Source organism: Symphalangus syndactylus, chromosome 6 (assembly GCF_028878055.3).
Source record: "Symphalangus syndactylus isolate Jambi chromosome 6, NHGRI_mSymSyn1-v2.1_pri, whole genome shotgun sequence".
In the NCBI taxonomy this organism is placed as follows: domain Eukaryota; kingdom Metazoa; phylum Chordata; class Mammalia; order Primates; family Hylobatidae; genus Symphalangus; species Symphalangus syndactylus.
In genome coordinates this window covers 98213827-98234570 of record NC_072428.2, presented here as the reverse complement: position 1 = coordinate 98234570, position 20744 = coordinate 98213827, and the positions used below count along the sequence as shown (strand labels likewise).

Sequence of the window (20744 nt, the reverse complement as noted above, 5' to 3'; positions counted from 1 at the left end):
AAATGAAATTCATAGGCACTATAGCCTATCTGCACACATGACTTCCAAATAACATCAATGTAATATGCTAATATTAATACAAAGGAAAAACAAAAGGAAAGTGGATAAATAAATCATCAGACTTCAATGTGTACGTGTATAGGCATGAATACACCAGAAGACGCAATGAAGTAGGAAGATGCTCACATAGGTAGAATCACTGCAGAGGAGACAGCCATGAAAGCAGGTGTGTTGTAAACATGTTTAAAAAACATAGAGTTAGGCTCTCAACTCAAACTATAAACAGGGTTTTCTCCTTCATGAATATCCAATGGAACTTTCAAAAGCAATAGGGGCCATTTTGTGAGAACGTCCCACGTTTCTGACTGCGACCTGCTAAATGCCTGTAATAAACATCACTTTATTGCTGCGACAACTAAAGCCACCTCCACAAATTTCCAAAATGCTCCCTAGAGGGGCAGTACCTCCCATATTGAGGACCATGGGGTTGAGAGGATGAGCAGGAAGAACATAGCAAAATCAAAAAAGAAAAATAAGTTCAGATTTTTATCCTGAGGCAATGGGAAGCCATTGAAAAGTTTTAAGAAGGAGATTATCTGGACAAACTGCATTTAAAATGATCACTCTGACTTTAGTGTAGAAAATGGATTGGGTGTGGCAAGAATGGACGCTAGGCCATCTGTTCGGCTGCAACTGTAATCATCCAGGTGGCCTGAATTAGGGAAGTGGCAGGGGAACAAAGAACCATAAATGCACCCTAGACACATCTAACAGGAGGAATTGGCCGGGCTTGTGATTTGATGTGTGTGGGATGTGCGTTAGGCAAAAGTGTTGATAGCAAAGAGGCAAGTGTCAAAGATGACCTCCTTCAGTTTTCTCCACTAAGCAGCTTGGCAGATAGTGGCATTGTTTACCAAGAATAAGCACAGAAAGGAAAGTGGGGTTCAGGCATGTTTGTTTTGCAGTGCCTGTTGGGCAACTAATAGGCGTTAGATGTCAGTGCAGATCTTGAGCCCACGACTGACAGGTGCACAGGAAATGTAAATTCAGATGCTGGCACCCATTCAGACGGTGGCCCAGTGCAGCCAAGATCACCTAGGAAGTAGGTGTGGGGTTAGGAGGGGGTTGATGAGAGAACCCTGAGGAACTCTAACATTTAGGGATGAGGTAGGGAGAAGTATTGCATTGGCTTGAAGGGCGAATGGGAGATGAGGCAGGGGTGATGGCAAGGAAATGATTTTTTTAAGAAATTTGGCTATCAAGGAGTCAAAGGGCAGAGACAGGGGCAGTGGCAAGAGGAATATGTATGATTGAGGAGGTGATTTTACAGATGGGAGAGACTTGAGCACATTTAAATGTGAGTTGAGAGGAAGAGAGCAAAGAAAGCAAGCATAATTTCCAAAAGAGTTTTGTGAGGTTAGAGGAGTTACCAATGGGACACTTCTTCCACTCCCAATACCTCTTCCTTCTTGAGCACTAAATGTTCCGGATGGGTGGCAAGACTTGAGAGCCTGGAATTTGGGAGGCAGGTAGTAGGAAGCTCCAGACCTTTTGCTGGGGTCTATTTCCTCTGTGTAGTAAGGAGGTAATGACATATGCTCAGAGTACAGCAGAAAGAGGAGATACTGGTAAATACAGTTGACTTTTGAACAATTCGGGGGTTAGGGGTGTCAACCCCCCATGCAGTCAAAAATCTACATATGATTTTTTTACTCCCCAAAAACTTAACTACTAATCACCCACTGTTGACTGAAAGCCTTACCAATAACATACAGCCAATTCATATATATTTTGTATATATTATTGTAGGATATGAAGTAAGCTAGAGAAAAGAATACGTTATTAACAAAATACAAGGAAGAGAAAATATGTTTATATTCATTAAGTGGAAGTGGATCATCACAAAGGTCTTCATCCTCTTCATCTTCACGCTGAGTGGGCTGAGGAGGAGGAGGAAGAGGAGGGCTTGGCCTTGCTGTCTTGGAGTAGTGCAGGCGGAAGAAAATCCACATAGAAGGGACCCGTGCAGTTCAAACCTGTGTTGTTCAAGCATCAGCTCTGGTCATCTAGGGTTGTGATGCCACCAGCTGGGTGTGTCAAAGGACAACTAGGGAAAGACTGAAGAGGGTTGAAGTAAAGGGCTATGAAAACTGGTTTCAGGATGGATAAAGCAAAAAGAAGACTAGAAGAGATGTATCTGCACAGGTTTAGTCTCCAGACTTTACCTGCTGAATTAAAACCCATTTTCACTATTGCTTTTAACACCAGTTGTTCAAAATGACCAACTTGATGTTATTACTCTTTCAAATCTAGACAAACATATTAGCAAGTAAAAAATATGACAGTAAAAAGATAAAGGCTTTTTTTCTTTGCCACAAGTCCAGAGATATATTTAAAGATTTCTTAAATAAATTAAAAATCTTTAAAGTCTTCAGTCCTCACCAGTTTAAAGGATTGAGTTGAGTCTTCTTTGAACCATCATTTTCATAGATCTAATTTTTTATATATATAAGTAGAATCTTACACAGCAGATAGTTTGAATGTTAAGTCTTTTTGCATTCTTTCAAAAGCTTGGCCTTATTCCCCAAATCAATTCATTGGAGAATTTCTGCAGCAAGCAGGACTTAGATGAGTATCAGCTTCACAATTGTGTTGAAATTGCCTCAGCAATGGGACCTCAAGTGCTCCCGGGTGCCTGTGAAAGGCTGATCATCAGCATGTCCGCCAAGCTGCATGACGGGGCTGTGGGTAAGTATCTGTTTAATGGGCTCTACTGAAGTACCGACATCCATACAAATGTTTTTCGGAGCAAATCAATTTATGTTAGCATCCACTCCAAACAACAACCAAAATACCCATTACTCAATGATTAGATACACAGAGTGGTCTGCTGATGTGTTGGAATCATAATGCACAGTACATTGAGTGTATAAAAGAGGAACTTTGCAGCAGCATTTATAGGCTAGATGGCTGGAACAATGATCCTAAAATATTCATTTGGAATTCTAGGGCTGGAAGGAACTCCAGACATCTTTCATCCCAAAATATTCATTTAATAAATGAGCATATTGGGGCCCAAAATCTGTATGTAACTTGCCCATTTCATTTAGCTATGGAAGGGTTTTTCTCCCTCAGCACCACTGAAATTTTGAGCTGGATAATTCTTTGCTGCGGGGGCCTGCCCTATGCACTATCAGGTGTTTAGCAGCAGCCCTACAGATCTTATACCGGTACTGCCCTCCCCTAGTTGTGGCATCCAAAAATGTCTTCAAACTTTGTCAAATGTCACCTAAGGGACAAAACCTTCAGTTGAGAAGCATGGCTATAGAGTGACAGCTACAATGAGAGCTGAGACTTCCTGAATGTTAGGCAAATGCTTTTTCCATTAGGACAGAGCTATGAGTTCAGGGTACCCACCATCTCATGAAATATATGGAATTAGGGGGAAATAAAAAACTAGTAAGGGGGGCTGGGCATGGTGGCTCACACCTGTAATCCCAGCACTTTGGGAAGCTGAGGCAGGTGGATTGCTTGAGGTCAGGAGTTCGAGACCAGCCTGGCCAAAATGGTGAAATACCATCTGTACTAAAAATACAAAAATTAGCCAGGAGTGATGGCACGTGACTGTAATCCCAGCTACTTGGGAGGCTGAGGCATGAAAATCACTTGAACTGGGAAGGCGGAGTTTGCAGTGAGCCAAGATCATGCTACTGCACTCCAGTCTGGGCCATAGAATGAGACTCAGTCTCAGAAAAAAAAAAAAAAAAAAAACTAGTAAGGGGTATGGTGGCAGACACCTGTAGCCCTAGCTACTTGGGATGCTGAGGCAGGAGGATTGCTTAAGCCCAGGAATTCAAGGCTGCAGTGAGCTATCATCACACCACTCCAGCCTGAGTAACAGAATGAGACCTTGTCTCTAAAAAATAAAGTAGTAGGTATAATTCAGCACCAATGTAGAACATCAGAAATTGAAGTATTAAGAATGCCAATAGTATTAATTACATTAGAATAATTATTTAAAACCAATTTTAAGTCTGTTAACTTGTTAAGTAATGTTTATTGAGCACCCCATGTACCAGCACTATTCTAACTACTTCGCAGAACTTATTTCCTTTTATCCATTCAACAATCTCACAAGGCAGATTCTATATTATCCCTATTTAACAGATGAGGGAGTTGAGTATTAAAGAGGTCTTAAATGAGGAAGAGGTGAACTATAGCTACTAACAAGGTGAGGTGCTTCTCTGCCTCTTCATTCATTTCTACCTCCCTTCCATTGTTCCTTGCAGCCTGCAAGTGTCACCCCCAGGGCTCAGTCGGATCCAGCTGCAGCCGACTTGGAGGCCAGTGCCAGTGTAAACCTCTTGTGGTCGGGCGCTGCTGTGACAGGTGCTCAACTGGAAGCTATGATTTGGGGCATCATGGCTGTCACCGTACGTAGCAAAACACACAAGGGGAAACACTTGCTCACAGTCTTGACATTTTGACAGCAGGTAGTCATGGGGGGAGTTTTTAAGGGGAGGAGATTGGAAACCTGACTGCATTATTCAGACTATCTATGTAGATAAAATATACTGAACATTTTTTTGCTACACTTCATTCATCCATTCATCAATGGGCCCTGACTGTAGGCAGAGCTGCATTAGGAACCGAGAGTAATGAACAAGGCATAGTCCATGCCCCTGGAAGTTTGCAGTCTGTATCAAATGGTTGGTAGTTCAGGTAAAATGCGGAACACCATGAAGGGAGCTGGCAAAGCCAGCTTGAGGATCTAGCTCACAAGCCCAGTGGCTGGAAAGGCTAAAACAATGATAAGATTGGGGAGTCAAGAAAGGGACAATGCTGTCACCACAGACAAGACTTCTCCCAATGAGGGTATCACCCTTTCTGATGCGAGGTTTGCAAACAGCCTTGTAACTCATTTTATAAGTCACCCATTGATAAGGGTTTAGATGGGGCTTCATCCACAGCTGATAATCCAACTCTCAGGGCTACTATGTTCAGGTATATAGTTCTCTCTTCACAGTGTAAATCATTAGTGAAAATATTGTTCCCTCAGATTCCTACCTTAGGAACCATGAAAACCTACAGGTAGGTTAATTTCCTTTCCAAGTAGGGAAACATATCTTTTCAGTCATAATCCAGAGAGATGGTTCCCCTTCCTGAGCATTGCTTGGGCATGGCCACCTACCCAGCCCATCATTGGACCCATCATTGCTTTCTTTTCTCTTCTTTTTATTAAAAAAAAGTTACAAAATGCCTGAGATACACAGAGGGATCTAGACAAAGGAACAAACATTTCTTCCATGCGCCACCCTATCAAATAAACTGGCATCACATTTTGGCATAGGGAAGATTGGCTCAAGGGGTTCAACAATTTATCGGAAAAGGATTGGGCCTCTTCCATCTTGTCTAGGAAAAAGAAAACTCTGACCATGTTAAGATGGGCTCTTACATGGTTTATAAGCTACAGGTTATATTAATGCTATACCATTATTTTAGTATAATATTTCTATATACTATATTAATAATAAAATATTAATACTAGAGGTTATATTAATATACTTAAGATATATGGAAGTTTAAGTCATTAAAAACATGTTACTTGTTTGGTTTCTCTGTATAAACCACAAACGTTAATAAGACCCAATTGTTCGCAACATACTGTTTATCCAGTGACTCAGTGAATTGTTATTTAACGTTTACCTGGCACTCATTATATGCTGTGTCCTAAGCACGTTACAGGCTTACTTGGTTCACCGGGATTGGGACAGGAAATGCGACACCAGAACTGTAACTCTTTCACCACCACACACCACTCATCCCCGCCCCAGCATACTTCTCTTTGCTTTATCCAGCATGTCGCTGCCATCCTCAAGGATCAAAGGACACTGTATGTGACCAAGTAACAGGACAGTGCCCCTGCCATGGAGAGGTGTCTGGCCGCCGCTGTGATCGCTGCCTGGCAGGCTACTTTGGATTTCCCAGCTGCCGCCCTTGCCCTTGTAATGGGTTTGCTGAAATTTGTGATCCTGAGACAGGGTCATGCTTCAATTGTGGAGGCTTTACAACTGGTAGAAACTGTGAAAGGTATGGAATTCATATGCACTTTAATTTTTAGGTCTTTGACACTTTGTTCCAATCTCCTAATGGAGGTCCATTGAGTAGAGACTCAACAATATTTAAGTGTGGGAGGGAGGACTGTTATAGGTGGGGGAGATCATTGTTTTCTAACCCTTCAAAATCATCTTATGAGCCAGAAAATGCTGGATTAAATCAATAACACACATTTGCCTGGGATGTTACTTTCTGTGTTCCTCAAATGTGACATGTAAATCGAGTGCTATTACATAGAGTTTAATTGACCATATGTTGAGACTTTTGATATAAAACCAAAAGTCGTTTTGCAGAGCAAATGAACATCTTCTAAAATATTCAGTTTTCAGAGTTGCACTGTTTTAAAGCATAGCAAACCCTCATTGGCTAACATGTGATCTTTTCCTGGAAACATTTTGGTGAAAGGAAATTGTCTTGACAGGTGTATTGATGGTTACTACGGAAACCCTTCTTCAGGACAGCCGTGTCGTCCTTGCCTGTGTCCAGATGATCCCTCAAGCACTCAGTATTTTGCCCATTCCTGTTATCAGAATCTGTGGAGCTCAGATGTAATCTGCAATTGTCTTCAAGGTTATACGGGTATGTGGTACAGTGCTGATGCAATTTTTTTCTCTTTATCCTACACTGTAATCTGTAAAATGATCATATATTCATGACTTATCTGTCTTGGACAAATGTGTGATGCAGAAATGGTAAGAAGACACAATGTGATAAATTGCTGCTTTATTGAACAAAGAATTTGAATGACTCACAAACCAATGACAATTAAAACTCATCGGCCACTGAGCTATAATTGTTTGCAAATGATGTTCTAGAAAACTAATTGACCAAATGAGACCAAATCAAATTAATTTATTTAAAATAAAATTATCATGTTAAGTAAGATATAAATGTGATAAAGTAACATATATATTATATATAACAAGCAGCTAAAAAATAAATGGAATTAGTCAAATGCTTTCTTTGCATAATTTCAAATATTCAATTTGATATTTCACAGACATTACTAATTTTTTCAGGTATCTTGAAGCAATATTTGGGCATTCTACAGCCATCACATAAGTCTTAATTCAAAACGTGTATCTCTTGCTCAATTAAACATTTTATTTTAAAGACTTTAAGAGGGCTAGGCACAGTGGCTCACACCTATAATCCCAGTACTTTGGAAGGCCAGGAAGTGGGTGAGCGAGAATTACTTGAGGCCAGGAATCCAAGACCAGCCTGGGCCGCAAAGCAAGACCCTGTCTCCATAAAGAAATTTTAAAAATTAGCTAGGCATGATGGATTGCATCTGTAGCCCTAGGCACTGGGGAGGCTGAGGCAAGAGGATTGCTTGAGTCCAGGAGTTCATGGCTACGGTGAGCTCTGATTATGCCACTACACTCCAGCCTGGGGCCTATGCAGCAGAGCAAGACCCTGTCTCTAAATTAAAAAAAAAAAAAAAAAAAAAAGGTATTTAAACATGAAACATGAGTGTGAATGTTTACTGAAAGTAAGAAGATAACTTATGAAGTCTATTTGATTTAATGAAATGTAGAACGTATGGCAATACTAATGATAATTACCATCATGATAAATCACATGCCTTATTTTCCCCTCATTTGTTACATCTAAGGTTAACAGTTAATTCTCACCTCTTCCCTTGCAGCCTCTTTTCCATGCAAGGTTTGGTGTGTTTGGTCAGTTTTTAAGAACTGAGACCATGTTTGGGCTAAATGAACATTTCCAATGGGATGAACCAAAATGTGGAGAGTGGAGCCACAGTTTGGACACCTAAAAAGCTTCAGTCATCTCATGGTTGCAAGGGTAAAGAGTGTTAGAGAGAAAGGTGGTTCCTCCAGACTGCTTAACAGAAACACCCTCAAGGGCTCATATGTCATGAAAACTGCTCTTGCTCATCTTCACTTCTAGAAGTGACAGCTATTGCTGTTTGGGACTTTCCCTTCAGGCCTGCTTTATTTTCACCTTAGTTCACCTCTAGGATCAACTGAGAGTGGGTTGCCCCAGGATACCAGGGGCTGAGATTAGTCTTGGGTCCTGGGCACGCTAGTGTGATGCTGATTATATAAGGATCTAGAAATCCTGCGCCCACAGCTCCATGGTATTTGAAGAAAGCCTAGAATCCATTCTCCACCAAACACTTTTGAGAGCCGAATAATCATTTTATTATTTAAATGAGTAATAATGAAAATGAAGGTTTTGTTTCACTTAGAACACTTTTCCTTATTCACCCCGAATGTGTGATTTCTCATTATTCCTAGAGGAGCCCAATAATTTTCTATTTACAACATCGATCTCCTCCGCTCTCCCAACACTCATACCTCACCCCATTCCTTTTCCTCCCACTTTCTTTCAGGTACTCAGTGTGGAGAATGCTCTACTGGTTTCTATGGAAATCCAAGAATTTCAGGAGCACCTTGCCGGCCATGTGCCTGCAACAACAACATAGATGTAACCGATCCAGAGTCCTGCAGCCGGGTAACAGGGGAGTGCCTTCGATGTTTGCACAACACTCAGGGCACAAACTGCCAGCTCTGCAAACCAGGTCACTATGGATCAGCCCTCAATCAGACCTGCAGAAGTAAGTCTGCAAAACTCCCGGGGGGGAAATGTATCAGCTGAGTGACAGCTCATAAGTGTGTTGTCAGCTCTCCCATGCTAATTTCAGTTAGGCCAGTCCCAGCAGGCAAAAGCAGCACCCACTAGGTGACAGGGCTGTTGTACGGAACTCATCAACAGAAATTAGTGCAATGCAACCACTGGTATTCTCAGATGCAGCCACAATGTTCTCACTGGTGTTATTAGTTTACCTTTTGTGTCTGTTGCCTGAAATACCTGTCCTAGTGGATTCAAAGCGTTGTTTCTCAGCGTTTAGTCCGCAGTTCACCTGTGCCAGAGCAGTGGGGAGGTGAGGTGTATTAACATGCAAATTCCTAGGCTGCACTTCAGACCTACTGAGTCAGAATCTCTGGGAGTGAGGCCCAGGAATCTGCATTGTAACAAACTCATCATTTGACTGTAATGTATAAGTAAACCATTGTTTTCAAGTCATTTAAATAAATGGAACTTTGGTGAGTGACATGAGGAAAAAATGAGACTTTTAGTCATCCTAACTGTGAGCTCTCGGCGCAAGTTCGACCACATGAACTTGCCATTTGGGGAGATCAGAAACCATTAAATGGGTTCCACCTACTTAGATTCTTTGGTAAATTCTTTACCATTATAAGGTGTTTGTTCTTTGAGCCCCTTGGAGAAATGATACATCCAGGTCTAAAACACTGTTTGTATGGTTTGCTAAATGCCACATTTATCATTGAATTTACCTCTGATGATGGTTTTATCATCCCAGGATGCTCCTGCCATGCTTCCGGCGTGAGTCCCACGGAGTGTCCCCCTGGTGGGGGAGCTTGCCTCTGTGACCCTGTCACTGGTGCATGTCCTTGTCTGCCAAATGTCACAGGCCTGTCCTGTGACCGTTGTGCTGATGGATACTGGAATCTGGTCCCTGGCAGAGGATGTCAGTCATGTGACTGTGACCCTAGGACCTCTCAAAGTAGCCACTGTGACCAGGCAAGATACTTTAAAACTTACTAGTGCACTCAAAGTGAGCATTGATAGTAAGACATGGTTTCTAAATGTGTAAAGAAAGTTTCTTTTATGTACTGTTGTTAATTAGTGCATTTAAACAGGATTGGCCTTACAGGGGATGGAGTCAGCCTCTATCAAGGCATGAAAACCAAAAAAAGAAAATGAGCATCTCAAAGTTCAGCTTCGCCTACTTCAGTTTTCTCTCTGTGACTGAGGAAGTCAGAATTCATACACAGTGAAACACAGACATCAGCCTCACCTTTCACTATTTCACACATGTAACCATAGGGAAGAACTAAGAAATAGTTAATCAGAAGAGATTATTAATCAGAATGAAAATAAACAGATAACTTCAAAACCCACAAGTCCATTTAAAAAACTGAGCTGTTGTTTCCTATTGCTCACCACTTGCTTTACATATGGGTAAAATAAGAAGTCTTCTTGACTTCCAGACTGGCATCGATTATATCTTAAGAATGTAGGCATGTGTGCCAGGAGCAAATCTTCAATGTTTCATATACAACTAATACTGCATAGATAGATGCACATGTGATTTTTCAGTCAACAAACCAGTGAGCACAGAATTTTTAATGAGGATAACATTACTTGTGGGAAAAAAAAACTATTTGTTAATAACGCGCTTAGTTTTTTTGGTGGTTGTTTCGGTTTCTGTCTTTTGGCTTAATCTATTCTTTGAAACAATTTTCACATTAATAGAGTTTGCGGGGGCAAGGGTAAAAACAATGACAAGAAGTGTTAGAAAAAGCCAAATTCACAATATAGGGATCAGGATTTAATTGGAATGAAAATGCGAATGTAAGAAACTGGAGTCTTTCCAATTAGTAAGCATGGCTCACCTCCAATTTCAGCTCCACTATTCAACCTATTATTCAAAGGTCAAGTCTTTCGAAGGTAGTTCTTATATGGAGAATGTGTTTTTCCTTCTTTTTCTTTTTCTCCAATCCTCATCCACCAACACACACAAACACCGTATCTTTTTTTTTTTTTTTTTTTTTGAGACAAGAGTCTTGCTCTGTCACCCAGGCCTGAGTGCAGTGGCATGATCTTGGCTCACTGCAACCTCTGCCTCCTGGGTTCAAGCGATTCTCCTGCCTCAGCCTCCTGAGTAGATGGGATTACAGGTGCCCACCACCACGCCCAGCTAATTTTTGTATTCTTAGTAGAGACAGAGTTTCACCGTGTTGGCCAGGCTGGTCTCAAACTCCTGATCTCAAGTGATCCACCCACCTCAGCCTCTCAGAGTGCTAGGATTACAGGCGTGAGCCACGATGACCGGCCCCCACAACATACCTTTTTAAAACTAAGCTTTTTATTTTAGAATATATTTGTGAAGTTGTAAAGATAGAACAGAGAAAATAAACCCCATACCCAGTTTCTTCTATTATCAACACCTTATATTAATTTAACAACATTTGTCACTATGAATGAATCAATATTGATACATTATTGCTAATAAATTTAGTCAGATTTCCTTAATTTTTGCCTAATGTCCTTTTTCTCTTCCAGGAGTCCATTCAGAACACATTATATTTAGTCATCTTATTTCCTTAGGCTCCTCTTGGCTGCGATAGTTTCTCAGGCCTTCCTTATTTTGTAGAATAATTCAATTCAAATTGATCTGATATTCTTCTCAGGATTAGACTGGGTTTATAGGTTCTGAAAACACCAGAGAGGTCAAGTCCACTCTCATCACATCCTATCAAGGGTACATATTATTAACACGACTTATCACTGTTAATGTGAATCTTGGTCACCTGGCTGAAGCAGTGTTTGTCAGATTGTTATATCATCAAGTTACTCTTTTTCCTCCTTTTTCTACTGTGCTCTATGGAAGGAAGTCACTATGTACAACCTACTTAAGGAGTAGGGAGCTATGCTCTTCCTCCTCAAGGACAGAGTATCTCCACGAATCATTGGAATTCTTCTGCACTGGAGATTTGTCTGTTGTCTTATGTTTATTCATTCATTCGACCATTTATTTATATCAGCATGGACTCATGGATATTTATACTTTTGGGGATAGTCCAACACTACTTTATTTTGTGGTTCAAATTGTTCCAGCTTTGGTCACTAGAAGATCTCTCAGTGGCTCCTGTGTCCCTTTGACACAGGCCAATACTGTAGAGTTTTTAAAAGCATTCCTTACCTTCTGGCGCTGCAAAATGTTTCAGGCTCATCTTATGTATTCTCTGCTCCAGTCCTAGAATCAGCTATTTATCTAGGGAGCACTGATTCCTTTACTAGAGAATGGTATTAGAAACCAAGATCTGGACACTGGACGGCCATGCCTGTTTTATAAGCTCCCCTCCACTCCCCACACCTGCAGCCACCAACCGTGGAATAAAGTGGTAGATCTCCACGTGACCACCTGGCTTCCCAATTCTTGAGGGACTCCTAGTGCTCAAGACAACACTATGTGGCAAGTCTCTTAGATCTTTTGGGAAGCATGTTTGTAGCAGCATTCAACAAAGACCACAGTTCCAAGGTAGCCTATGAAGCTGAAAGTTAGATGGTATTGGTTTAACCAGGAAGCCCCTCATGACAAGGGTCCTTTAAGTTATTTGGTGCATAGGGGATCCCATGGGAGAACACTGGTCTCTGCAATCAAGAAACATGTTCACTGGAGTACAGGGAAGACATGTGGACATTTAGATTCCCAGCTGTTTAAACAACTACCGATAGATGTCTCTATGTTAGCCAAGAGGTGGCTCCTGGTACATTCCCACAGAGAGATCCAAATGTGCCATCCAATATTTTCATCAACACTATAGATGGAGTTGGAGAAACCTGCGTCTCAAATTTGCAGATATTACAAAGCTGTAAGCTAATATGATAAAGACAGAACAAGATATCCCAATAGGCTGTCATGCAGGCTGCAAACAAGGAGACGAAATGTTAACAGAGTAAAAGTAAAGTTTTGCAATTGGGTTTTTTAAATCCCTTGCATAAATACAGGGTGGGAGTAATAACTTGGCACCAGCTCTTGTGAGAAAAATCTGAGGATTTTCATTGCATGCAGGCTTCCAGTGAGCCAGCAGCATGGCAGGGCTGCCAAAGAAGCGACGCCTGGACAGGCTGGAGTAGGGGGGTGCTGTGCCCAGGTTGAGGGCAGTTACCATCCCATTATCTGCTCTACTGGCCTGGTGGTGCCAGGAGCATTGTTGTCATTTCTGAGCACCATATTTTAAACATTATACTGACAGACTAGTATGTGCCCAAAGGGAGACAACCAAGATAATGGACAGAACTATGCTATTCTGTGATGAAGGCTAGAGAGAATTAGGGGTGATGGGCCTGAAGAAAATAAGCCAAGGCAGGTAGGGATGGCCATCTCTAGTTGGGAGAAGGACTTTAAGGGGAAAGAGGCAATTGCAAACTGGTTTGTGCAATTTCATAAGGACACAGAACAATGGGAACAAGTTAAAAGTTGGCAGATTCTACTTCGGTATAAGAAAGCACTGCCCAACAATCGGGGCAATCAGCAGTACGACAGGCCTTGGGGCAACAAGCACCACCTAACTCCTTATATTTGTGCAGAAGCTGGCAGGAACTGCAAAGATATTGAAACTTGGCAGATCCAGGCCAGGTGTAGTGGTCCACACCTGTAATCCCAGCACTTTGGGAGGCTGAGGCAGGTGGGTCACTTGAGGTCAGGAGTTCGAGACCAGCCTGGCCAACATGGTGAAACCTCATCTGTATTAAAAATACAAAAAATTGCTGGGTGTGGTGGTGCATGCCTGTAGTCCCAGCTACTTGGGAGGTTGAGATGGGAGTAATTGCTTGAACCTGGGAGGCAGAGGTTGCAGTGAGCTGAGATTGCGCTACTGCCCTCCAGCCTGGGCAACAGAGCGAGACTCCGTCTCAAAAAAAAAAAAAAAAAAGAAAAGAAAAAAGAAAAGTGAAAAGTGGCAGATCCAGTCATTCTATGAATCTAGCCACTTAGTCACAGGAAACTTATGGAGTTGTTTAAACAGCTAATTTAGGACTACAACAGTAGTGATTTGCTTTTATATTTTCTCCTGTTAATTTTCCAACCTCCTCAGTTTTCAGAAAAGCTGGTCAAGAGTTCAGTTGGGAGGGTAAAGAAAAGTTCAGCCCTCTGAAAAACACAGTTAAGTAATTCTCATTAAATCATTAAGCCTGAAGTACCAAAAAAAGATGTTTTTTGAGCAAAACGCTAATCCGGTTGGTAAAAACTACATCACACATTCCATAATGAAAACATTACTTGACACATTAACTGATGAATGTTAGACCAGGTCTTTGGCCTCACTCACTTATGGAGGAACTCCCATAACAGTTGAGGAAAAGAATCTGGCCCGTTTCCCATTATGTGTTTTGTTTTCATTTACATCTGTGTATGTTTCCCAGTTTGGGCCACTTGTCCCTGAACAGCTGGAAGCAGGCGATATATTCAGGAGCTTTAGGCCAAAGCACATTAACTCCTGATCCTTGGTATTGTCAGGGGTGGCTGCTGGCCATGGGAATCATCCTTCCTCTGCCTTTGCACAGCTGTATGTTCTAATTCACTGGAGGGGAAAATATTTCCTATTAAAATGCATTTTTTTTTAGACCACAAAGCTTGTCAATTCCTCACCCATGACTGTTCTCACAGCTTACAGGCCAGTGTCCGTGTAAATTAGGCTATGGCGGGAAACGTTGCAGTGAGTGCCAGGAAAATTATTATGGTGATCCACCTGGGCGATGCATTCGTAAGTATTGGGAATACTAAAAACTCATGCGTACAGTCAGCCTGGCCCTACCATGGACATGCTATGAACCAACTGAGTTTTAAATTTCTTTTTTTGGTTGCTTTTAATAAGGTGGACTTAGAAAACTCACAAAGTTTAATTCTACATTTTGAAAATAATCTTCCTATAGCCCTGCAAAAAGATTATTTTCCTCCTATGTTAAAAATTTAGCCTATACTAAAATTCATAGCCTGTCTTAAAATTCCTCAAACCCATTACAAATGGAACAGTCAGCTTCCAAAAGAAGAAAATCCAAAGAAATAACAGGTATCATGGGCTTATCACCATGGTCAGCCATACATAGCCACGCATGGCAACTCTTTCCTCCTCTCCATTCCTTTATAAATGTGCCCTTGTGGCTAGAAAATATTGCTCATTCCCTTGCCCCATTCAAATGCACATTCTGAATGATTTTCTCTGGGCCCCACTTATTCAGTTTTCTAAGTGGAATTGCTGGGTTAAAACCCAGGGTGAAACTTTGGCTCTTGGAAAATCTATCTTAGAGCCTCTTTCCCTGTGTCCCTCTACTATTTTGATAATCTTATTTCATAAAAATGCTTTCATCTTTTCTAGAGAAGCAGTAGAGGAAACTGCAAATCATCAAGTCAGGCCACAGACCCCACTAAAGCTCCTGGGGAAGAGCGGCTAAGGGTGGGAAATGGCCTCCAGGTGATGAAGTAACATGACACCGCCCCTCTGGACCAAGGCCAGTGTGCTGGACAGATGTTATCTAGCTGAAGAGCCCTAGTGTGTTAACTAGTTTTTATTTGTAATTGGCATTATTTTTACATAAACTGACAAATGCTTTTTTTTTTTTTTTTTTTTTGAGACAGGGTCTCACTCTGGTTGCCTGCGCTGGAGTGCAGTGGCATGATCACAGCTCACTGCAGCTTCAACCTCCCTGGGCTCAGGTGATCCTCCCACCTCAGCCTCCAGAGTAGCTGGGAATACACGTGTATGCCACCACACCTGGCTAATTTTTGTATTTTTTGTAGAGTTAGGGTTTCATCATGTTGCTCATGCTGGTCTCGGACTCCTGGGCTCAAAGAATCCACCCGCCTTAGCCTCCCCAAGTGCTGGGATTACAGGCATGAGCCACCGCACCCAGCCTCAAATGCATTTTTAAATTACTTGTTCCTTGCAGTTAGTCCAAAAACATAGTCTAGTGATTCCCTAACCTTTTGGAAATTGCAGTAAGATCAATAGATCTCCCTATCCTCTATCTTCAGGCTTGGTCAGAAACCTACTCAAAGAAAGTACTGTGTGGAATCAGTTATTTTTTAAAATTAAGACAAAATGAATTTAATTTCCCCTCCTTTGTGGAAAATGAAATTGTTTTCCTTATGTAATGGAAGACAGCCAAGCTGGGCTTTACTCAGAAGAAGTGTGACCATGGGACTTCTTAGAGAGTCTCGACACACCTGAACCACCCTCGGAGGCTGGAGCAGCAGAGTTACTACCATGTGTCCATCATTAAATCATACTTCTTACTCACATAGATGAGGATCCCACTTGTAGACGCTTGCACTCACACAATAAAAACATCTGCTATTTGCCAAATTGAAATAGTAAACTGATTTGTTAGTGGAATATAGAGAGCCATGCTGTCTTGTAATGGCTATTGCACAGATCTCTGAAATTATATTGGCTTTAAATATTCATCTTAGAAGTGTGAGTTGGGAAGATTTTCAGGAGAGAGGAAAAGACCTGATTCTTGAGCTAGTCATCAACAAAAGACCCAGTGACATTCTCTGCTCCTTCTCTTTTCCTTTTTAGCATGTGATTGTAACAGGGCGGGTACCCAGAAGCCCATCTGTGATCCAGACACAGGCATGTGCCGCTGCCGGGAGGGTGTCAGCGGCCAGAGATGTGATCGCTGTGCGCCGGGTCACAGCCAGGAATTCCCTACTTGTCTTCAGTGTCACTTGTGCTTTGATCAATGGGACCACATCATTTCTTCCCTCTCCAAAGCGGTGCAAGGGTTAATGAGACTGGCTGCTAACATGGAAGATAAAAGAGAGACCCTGCCTGTCTATGAGGCAGACTTCAAAGGCCTCAGAGGGAACGTGTCTGAAATAGAAAGGATTTTGAAACATCCTGTTTTCCCATCTGGGAAATTCTTAAAAGTCAAGGATTATCATGACTCTGTTAGGTAAGATTTATGCTCAAGTAACAGACAGCCAAACTCCTGATTTACCTTAACTCCCACCAAGCTTTAACATCCTCAGCCTTCAATTTAGAAATGTACCTATGTTGACTTTAGGGGACTGATCATTGTTCAGTTAATAACCAGGCTGGGCTGGGGGCCGTAGCTCACGCTTGTAATCCCAGTACTTTGGGAGGTTGAGGCAGGTGGATCACTTGAGGTCAGGAGTTCCACGCCAGCCTAGCCAACATGGAGAAACCCCATCGCTACTAAAAATACAAATATTAGCCAGGCCTGGTGGCAGGCACCTGTAATCCCTGCTACTTGGGAGGCTGAGGCAGGAGAATCGCTTGAACCCAGGAGGCGAAGGTTACAGTGACCCAAGATCATGCCATTGCACTCCCAGCCTGGGCAACAAGAGTGAAACTCTGTCTCAAAAAAAAAGAAAAAACACAGCTGGAAATAATGTATGTCTACTTTTTTCTCACCTAGTTAGGATTATATGTGATTTTTCCAGATGACATTGATTGTAACAAAAAGACAGTCATTAATGGGGAAGCCCAAACTCAGTAAAGCTGAAAGATATAAAATTGGAAGTATGGTAGTTTCAAAAACAACACATATTTTTTTCAATGATACACCTAGGGAAAATTTACCAAACGTTTCCAAGTTCTTCAGTTGTTTAGAAGCCTATACATTAATATGAAGTCTTATTATTATTCAAGTCTTATTATTAAAAATGCAAGCTCATTTTTATTACATATTACTGAATTTTTTTTTTAAATTTAACTATTTGTTGAGATTATGTTGATAGTTTTGGGCCACGGGTCAGCAAACTACAGCCCACAGGTGGAATCTGACACAGCCTTTGTTTATGTAAATAAAGTTTCCTTGGAGCACAGCCACGCCCATTTATTTACCCCTCCTCTGTGGCTGCACTCTCTACAATGGCAGAGTTGAGTAGTTCTGACAGAGATGCTATGATTCCTAAGGCAAAGTTTGCCAACCTGTTATGGGCAAAACCAGGATGAACTGGGTATACTTTCTACCCCCATAGAAGCACATAGTCTGCTAAGAAACCCCAAAAGTGTGCTTATCTAGCAAAATATCCTTCCTCCCCAAGAAAAGTTCCTGGATTAAGGAATAGTTGAAGCTGCAGAGGCTTGTGTCATATATAACATGAGTGTAAATATAAGGTAACTCATTATCTATAGGGAAATATCCCAGAAATATATGATAATTGCTTAAAAGGTGCACAAGGAAGAAGGTATCACCCACCTAGGTGGTTCACGGAAAGGGCCACCACATCATAAATGCAGTGACAGGGCCCAGGGAGGCCACATGGCCAGGGTCAAGCTGGCAGGTGACAACAGGCACATCTATACTTCTCTAAAGACTTCTGGGCTGGGCACAGTTGCTCTCGCCTATAATCCCAGCACTTTGGGAAGCTGAGGCAGTAGGATCACTTGAGGCCAGGAGTTCGAGACTGGCCTGGGCTACATAGCAAAAGGATCACGTGAGCCCAGGAGTTCAAGGCTGCAGTGAACTATGATTGTGCCACTGCATTCCAGTCTCGATGATAGAATGAGACCCTGTCTCTAAAAACAAAAAAGCAATAAAACTTCTGCGTTGCAGGATCTGGACCCTTATGTTAACAGATCTCCTCAATTTTCAAGAGATGTCAGACATCCATATTTTTACTGAACTATCCCCACTTCAAAATGTATACAGCTAATCCAATAGCACTTGTAAGAAGCCCTACTGTGTAGCCCAAAGAAAACTTGTCTGAGAATGAGCTTTGGCCCATGGACCACTGGCATGTGGTTAGACACCATTAGGAAAATGTCAGACAAAGTAGCACAAAGAAAGCAAAACGAGCCAATCCACCATGGACATTCTGGACAGAGACTACAAAGAGCCACAGGCAGAGGCAGAGAGAAGGAGCGAGAAAGAGGAGTGCCCAGCCCAGGTCTGGAGTGAGGAGAAAGCAGTAGGCTGCTGAGCTTCTTCAACCAGCAGCCCAGAGGCCTGTTCCCTCCTAGCCCACCTGACAAACTCCTACTTCTCTTTAACAGCCACACAAACATCACCTCCTCCCTGAAACCTTTCCTGACTTCCTCACAGAGAGGCCTGTGTTTCCTTCTCCATCTTCTCACCTCTTTGTGCTCCTTTGCCATTGCCTCGCTGTGGGGCACCCTGGACAGGGCCTGCCCTCTCACGTGCTTGTCTTCTCCAGGCCTCATGAAGTTCCGTTAAAAAAAAATGTTGCTGGGTAAACTACAAGTGGAAGGGGAACAGGAGGACAAAGAACCCCAGGTGTCATGAGCATAAATTCAGAAGTCAAACCACCTGGTTTAAATCCATTTACCAGATGTGGCTTTGGGCAAGCTACTAAACTCCTCCAAGCTTCAATTTCTTCATCAAAAAAGAGAAAGTGTGGATTTCATAGGATTCTTGTGAGAATTATTCAAGACCCATCACTTAGCATAGTGTCCGGCATATGTAAGTGCTTAAGGAGTCCCAATTAGAGTAATTGTCATTATTTTTATTGTTATTATTGTTAGCCTGAAGAATTGCAGTTGTGATAATTGGAGCCTGAAGGAAGAGTCTATAGATTAGAGGGGAGAGTTACAGCAGAAAATGGAAGGAAGCATTGCCGTTGTGCCAAGATAAATTAGTCCCATAAATTCATTTTATAACTTCCTCCAACTCTACACTTCAAGATTTGCACACAGTTTCTCCACCATGAGGAATGTGTTCATTATCCCCTCGAAGCAACTGTAGGTGCCAAACCCAGCAAATTGAAGCACGACAAAGGTGTACCCCATCAAAGAAGAAGGTGATGGAAAAAAACCCAGGGGAACACTCACCAGCAAGAAAACCTCCCTGTCACTAATGGAAAATAAGAGTTAGGACCCTGAACAGACGTTACACTAAAAAGAACCTTGCTGAATATAGATTGATTCTAAATGAAGAACTGATTTTACCCCAGGCTAAGTAAACAGTTCTGTTTTATCATATGTTGAAAGCCAAATGTAGACCAGCTCCCTGAGATTGCTTTAATTGAAGCATGTCTGAGTGCATGTTTTGAAACCCAAAATGAAGAAAGAGCATAAACAGTCAAAATGGAATGATTTGAGAGCCTTTATTCTACTAGACCTTGTATGCCATCCATATTTTAAATGAATGTTGCAATAGTCCAGGAAGGTGAATTCAGATGAAAGAGATGAGACATAAACACAATTATAAACCATCAAATGAAAAACTTGAGTTGAAGGAATCCTTTCTAATCAAGAATACCTAACAATGAGAGCAATTTTGGTGGCATTTTTTCACCAATATATCAAATGTAATACAAGCTTAACTACATTTACCCTCATTTTCTCTATAGAAAACAAATCGTGCAGCTAAATGAACAATTGAAAGCAGTGTATGAATTTCAAGATCTGAAAGATACAATAGAAAGAGCAAAGAATGAAGCAGACCTCTTACTTGAAGACCTTCAGGAAGAAATTGATTTGCAATCCAGTGTCCTTAATGCAAGCATTGTGGGTAAGGGAAAAATGTGTTTTTGACTGTGTCTGCACAAAGTGAGTCATCCTGTGCTTACCACCATAGTGCCTGAGCACTTTAGAACATGCAAACACAACCATTAAAGGTATTATTTGTTCATGGATATTTCAACTTTTTAAACATCACAGAGCCTGGATAGCATTCACTCAAAAATACCAAGTAAACAATGTCTGATATTAAACAAATGCTAACACCCAAAGTAATCTAGTGCCAAACCCATGTAAAGGGTCTTGAGTAGTCAACAACTTAGAAATTCTAATATGGCCATAAGCAAATGAGAGAGACATGTTTATATGCCTTTCTCGGTGTAGGCCACTCCATTTTCAGTAACCATAAATGCAATGGAATATGAGGCAAAAAAAAAACCCCACAATATTTCTCGTAAGAGCTTTGTAAGGATGAGAGTCATGCAACATACTACAAGCCCTTAACTCATATCGCATAGTTCTTAAAACTGAATGTGAGCTGTGCCTAAGCCAAGATAATTTGCAAGAGAAATGAAACTCTAAAGCAAAACTTTGATTAGTTCATCTCCTATTCAAGATCAC

The 20744-nt window shown here is 41.6% G+C and overlaps 1 protein-coding gene across 1 annotated transcript in view; it reads left to right on the top strand.

Annotated features, from left to right (window-relative positions):
* The window catches only part of LAMB4 (laminin subunit beta 4), a 112740-nt gene that overhangs the window by 64275 nt on the left and 27721 nt on the right, over nt 1-20744 (top strand). The window contains exons 19-27 of the mRNA XM_055281411.1: nt 2571-2748; nt 4290-4433; nt 5859-6090; nt 6539-6696; nt 8474-8698; nt 9467-9687; nt 14342-14438; nt 16254-16629; nt 20015-20175. Of these exons, the coding sequence (XP_055137386.1) occupies nt 2571-2748; nt 4290-4433; nt 5859-6090; nt 6539-6696; nt 8474-8698; nt 9467-9687; nt 14342-14438; nt 16254-16629; nt 20015-20175 (1792 nt within the window). The remainder of the gene's footprint in view (nt 1-2570; nt 2749-4289; nt 4434-5858; nt 6091-6538; nt 6697-8473; nt 8699-9466; nt 9688-14341; nt 14439-16253; nt 16630-20014; nt 20176-20744) is intronic.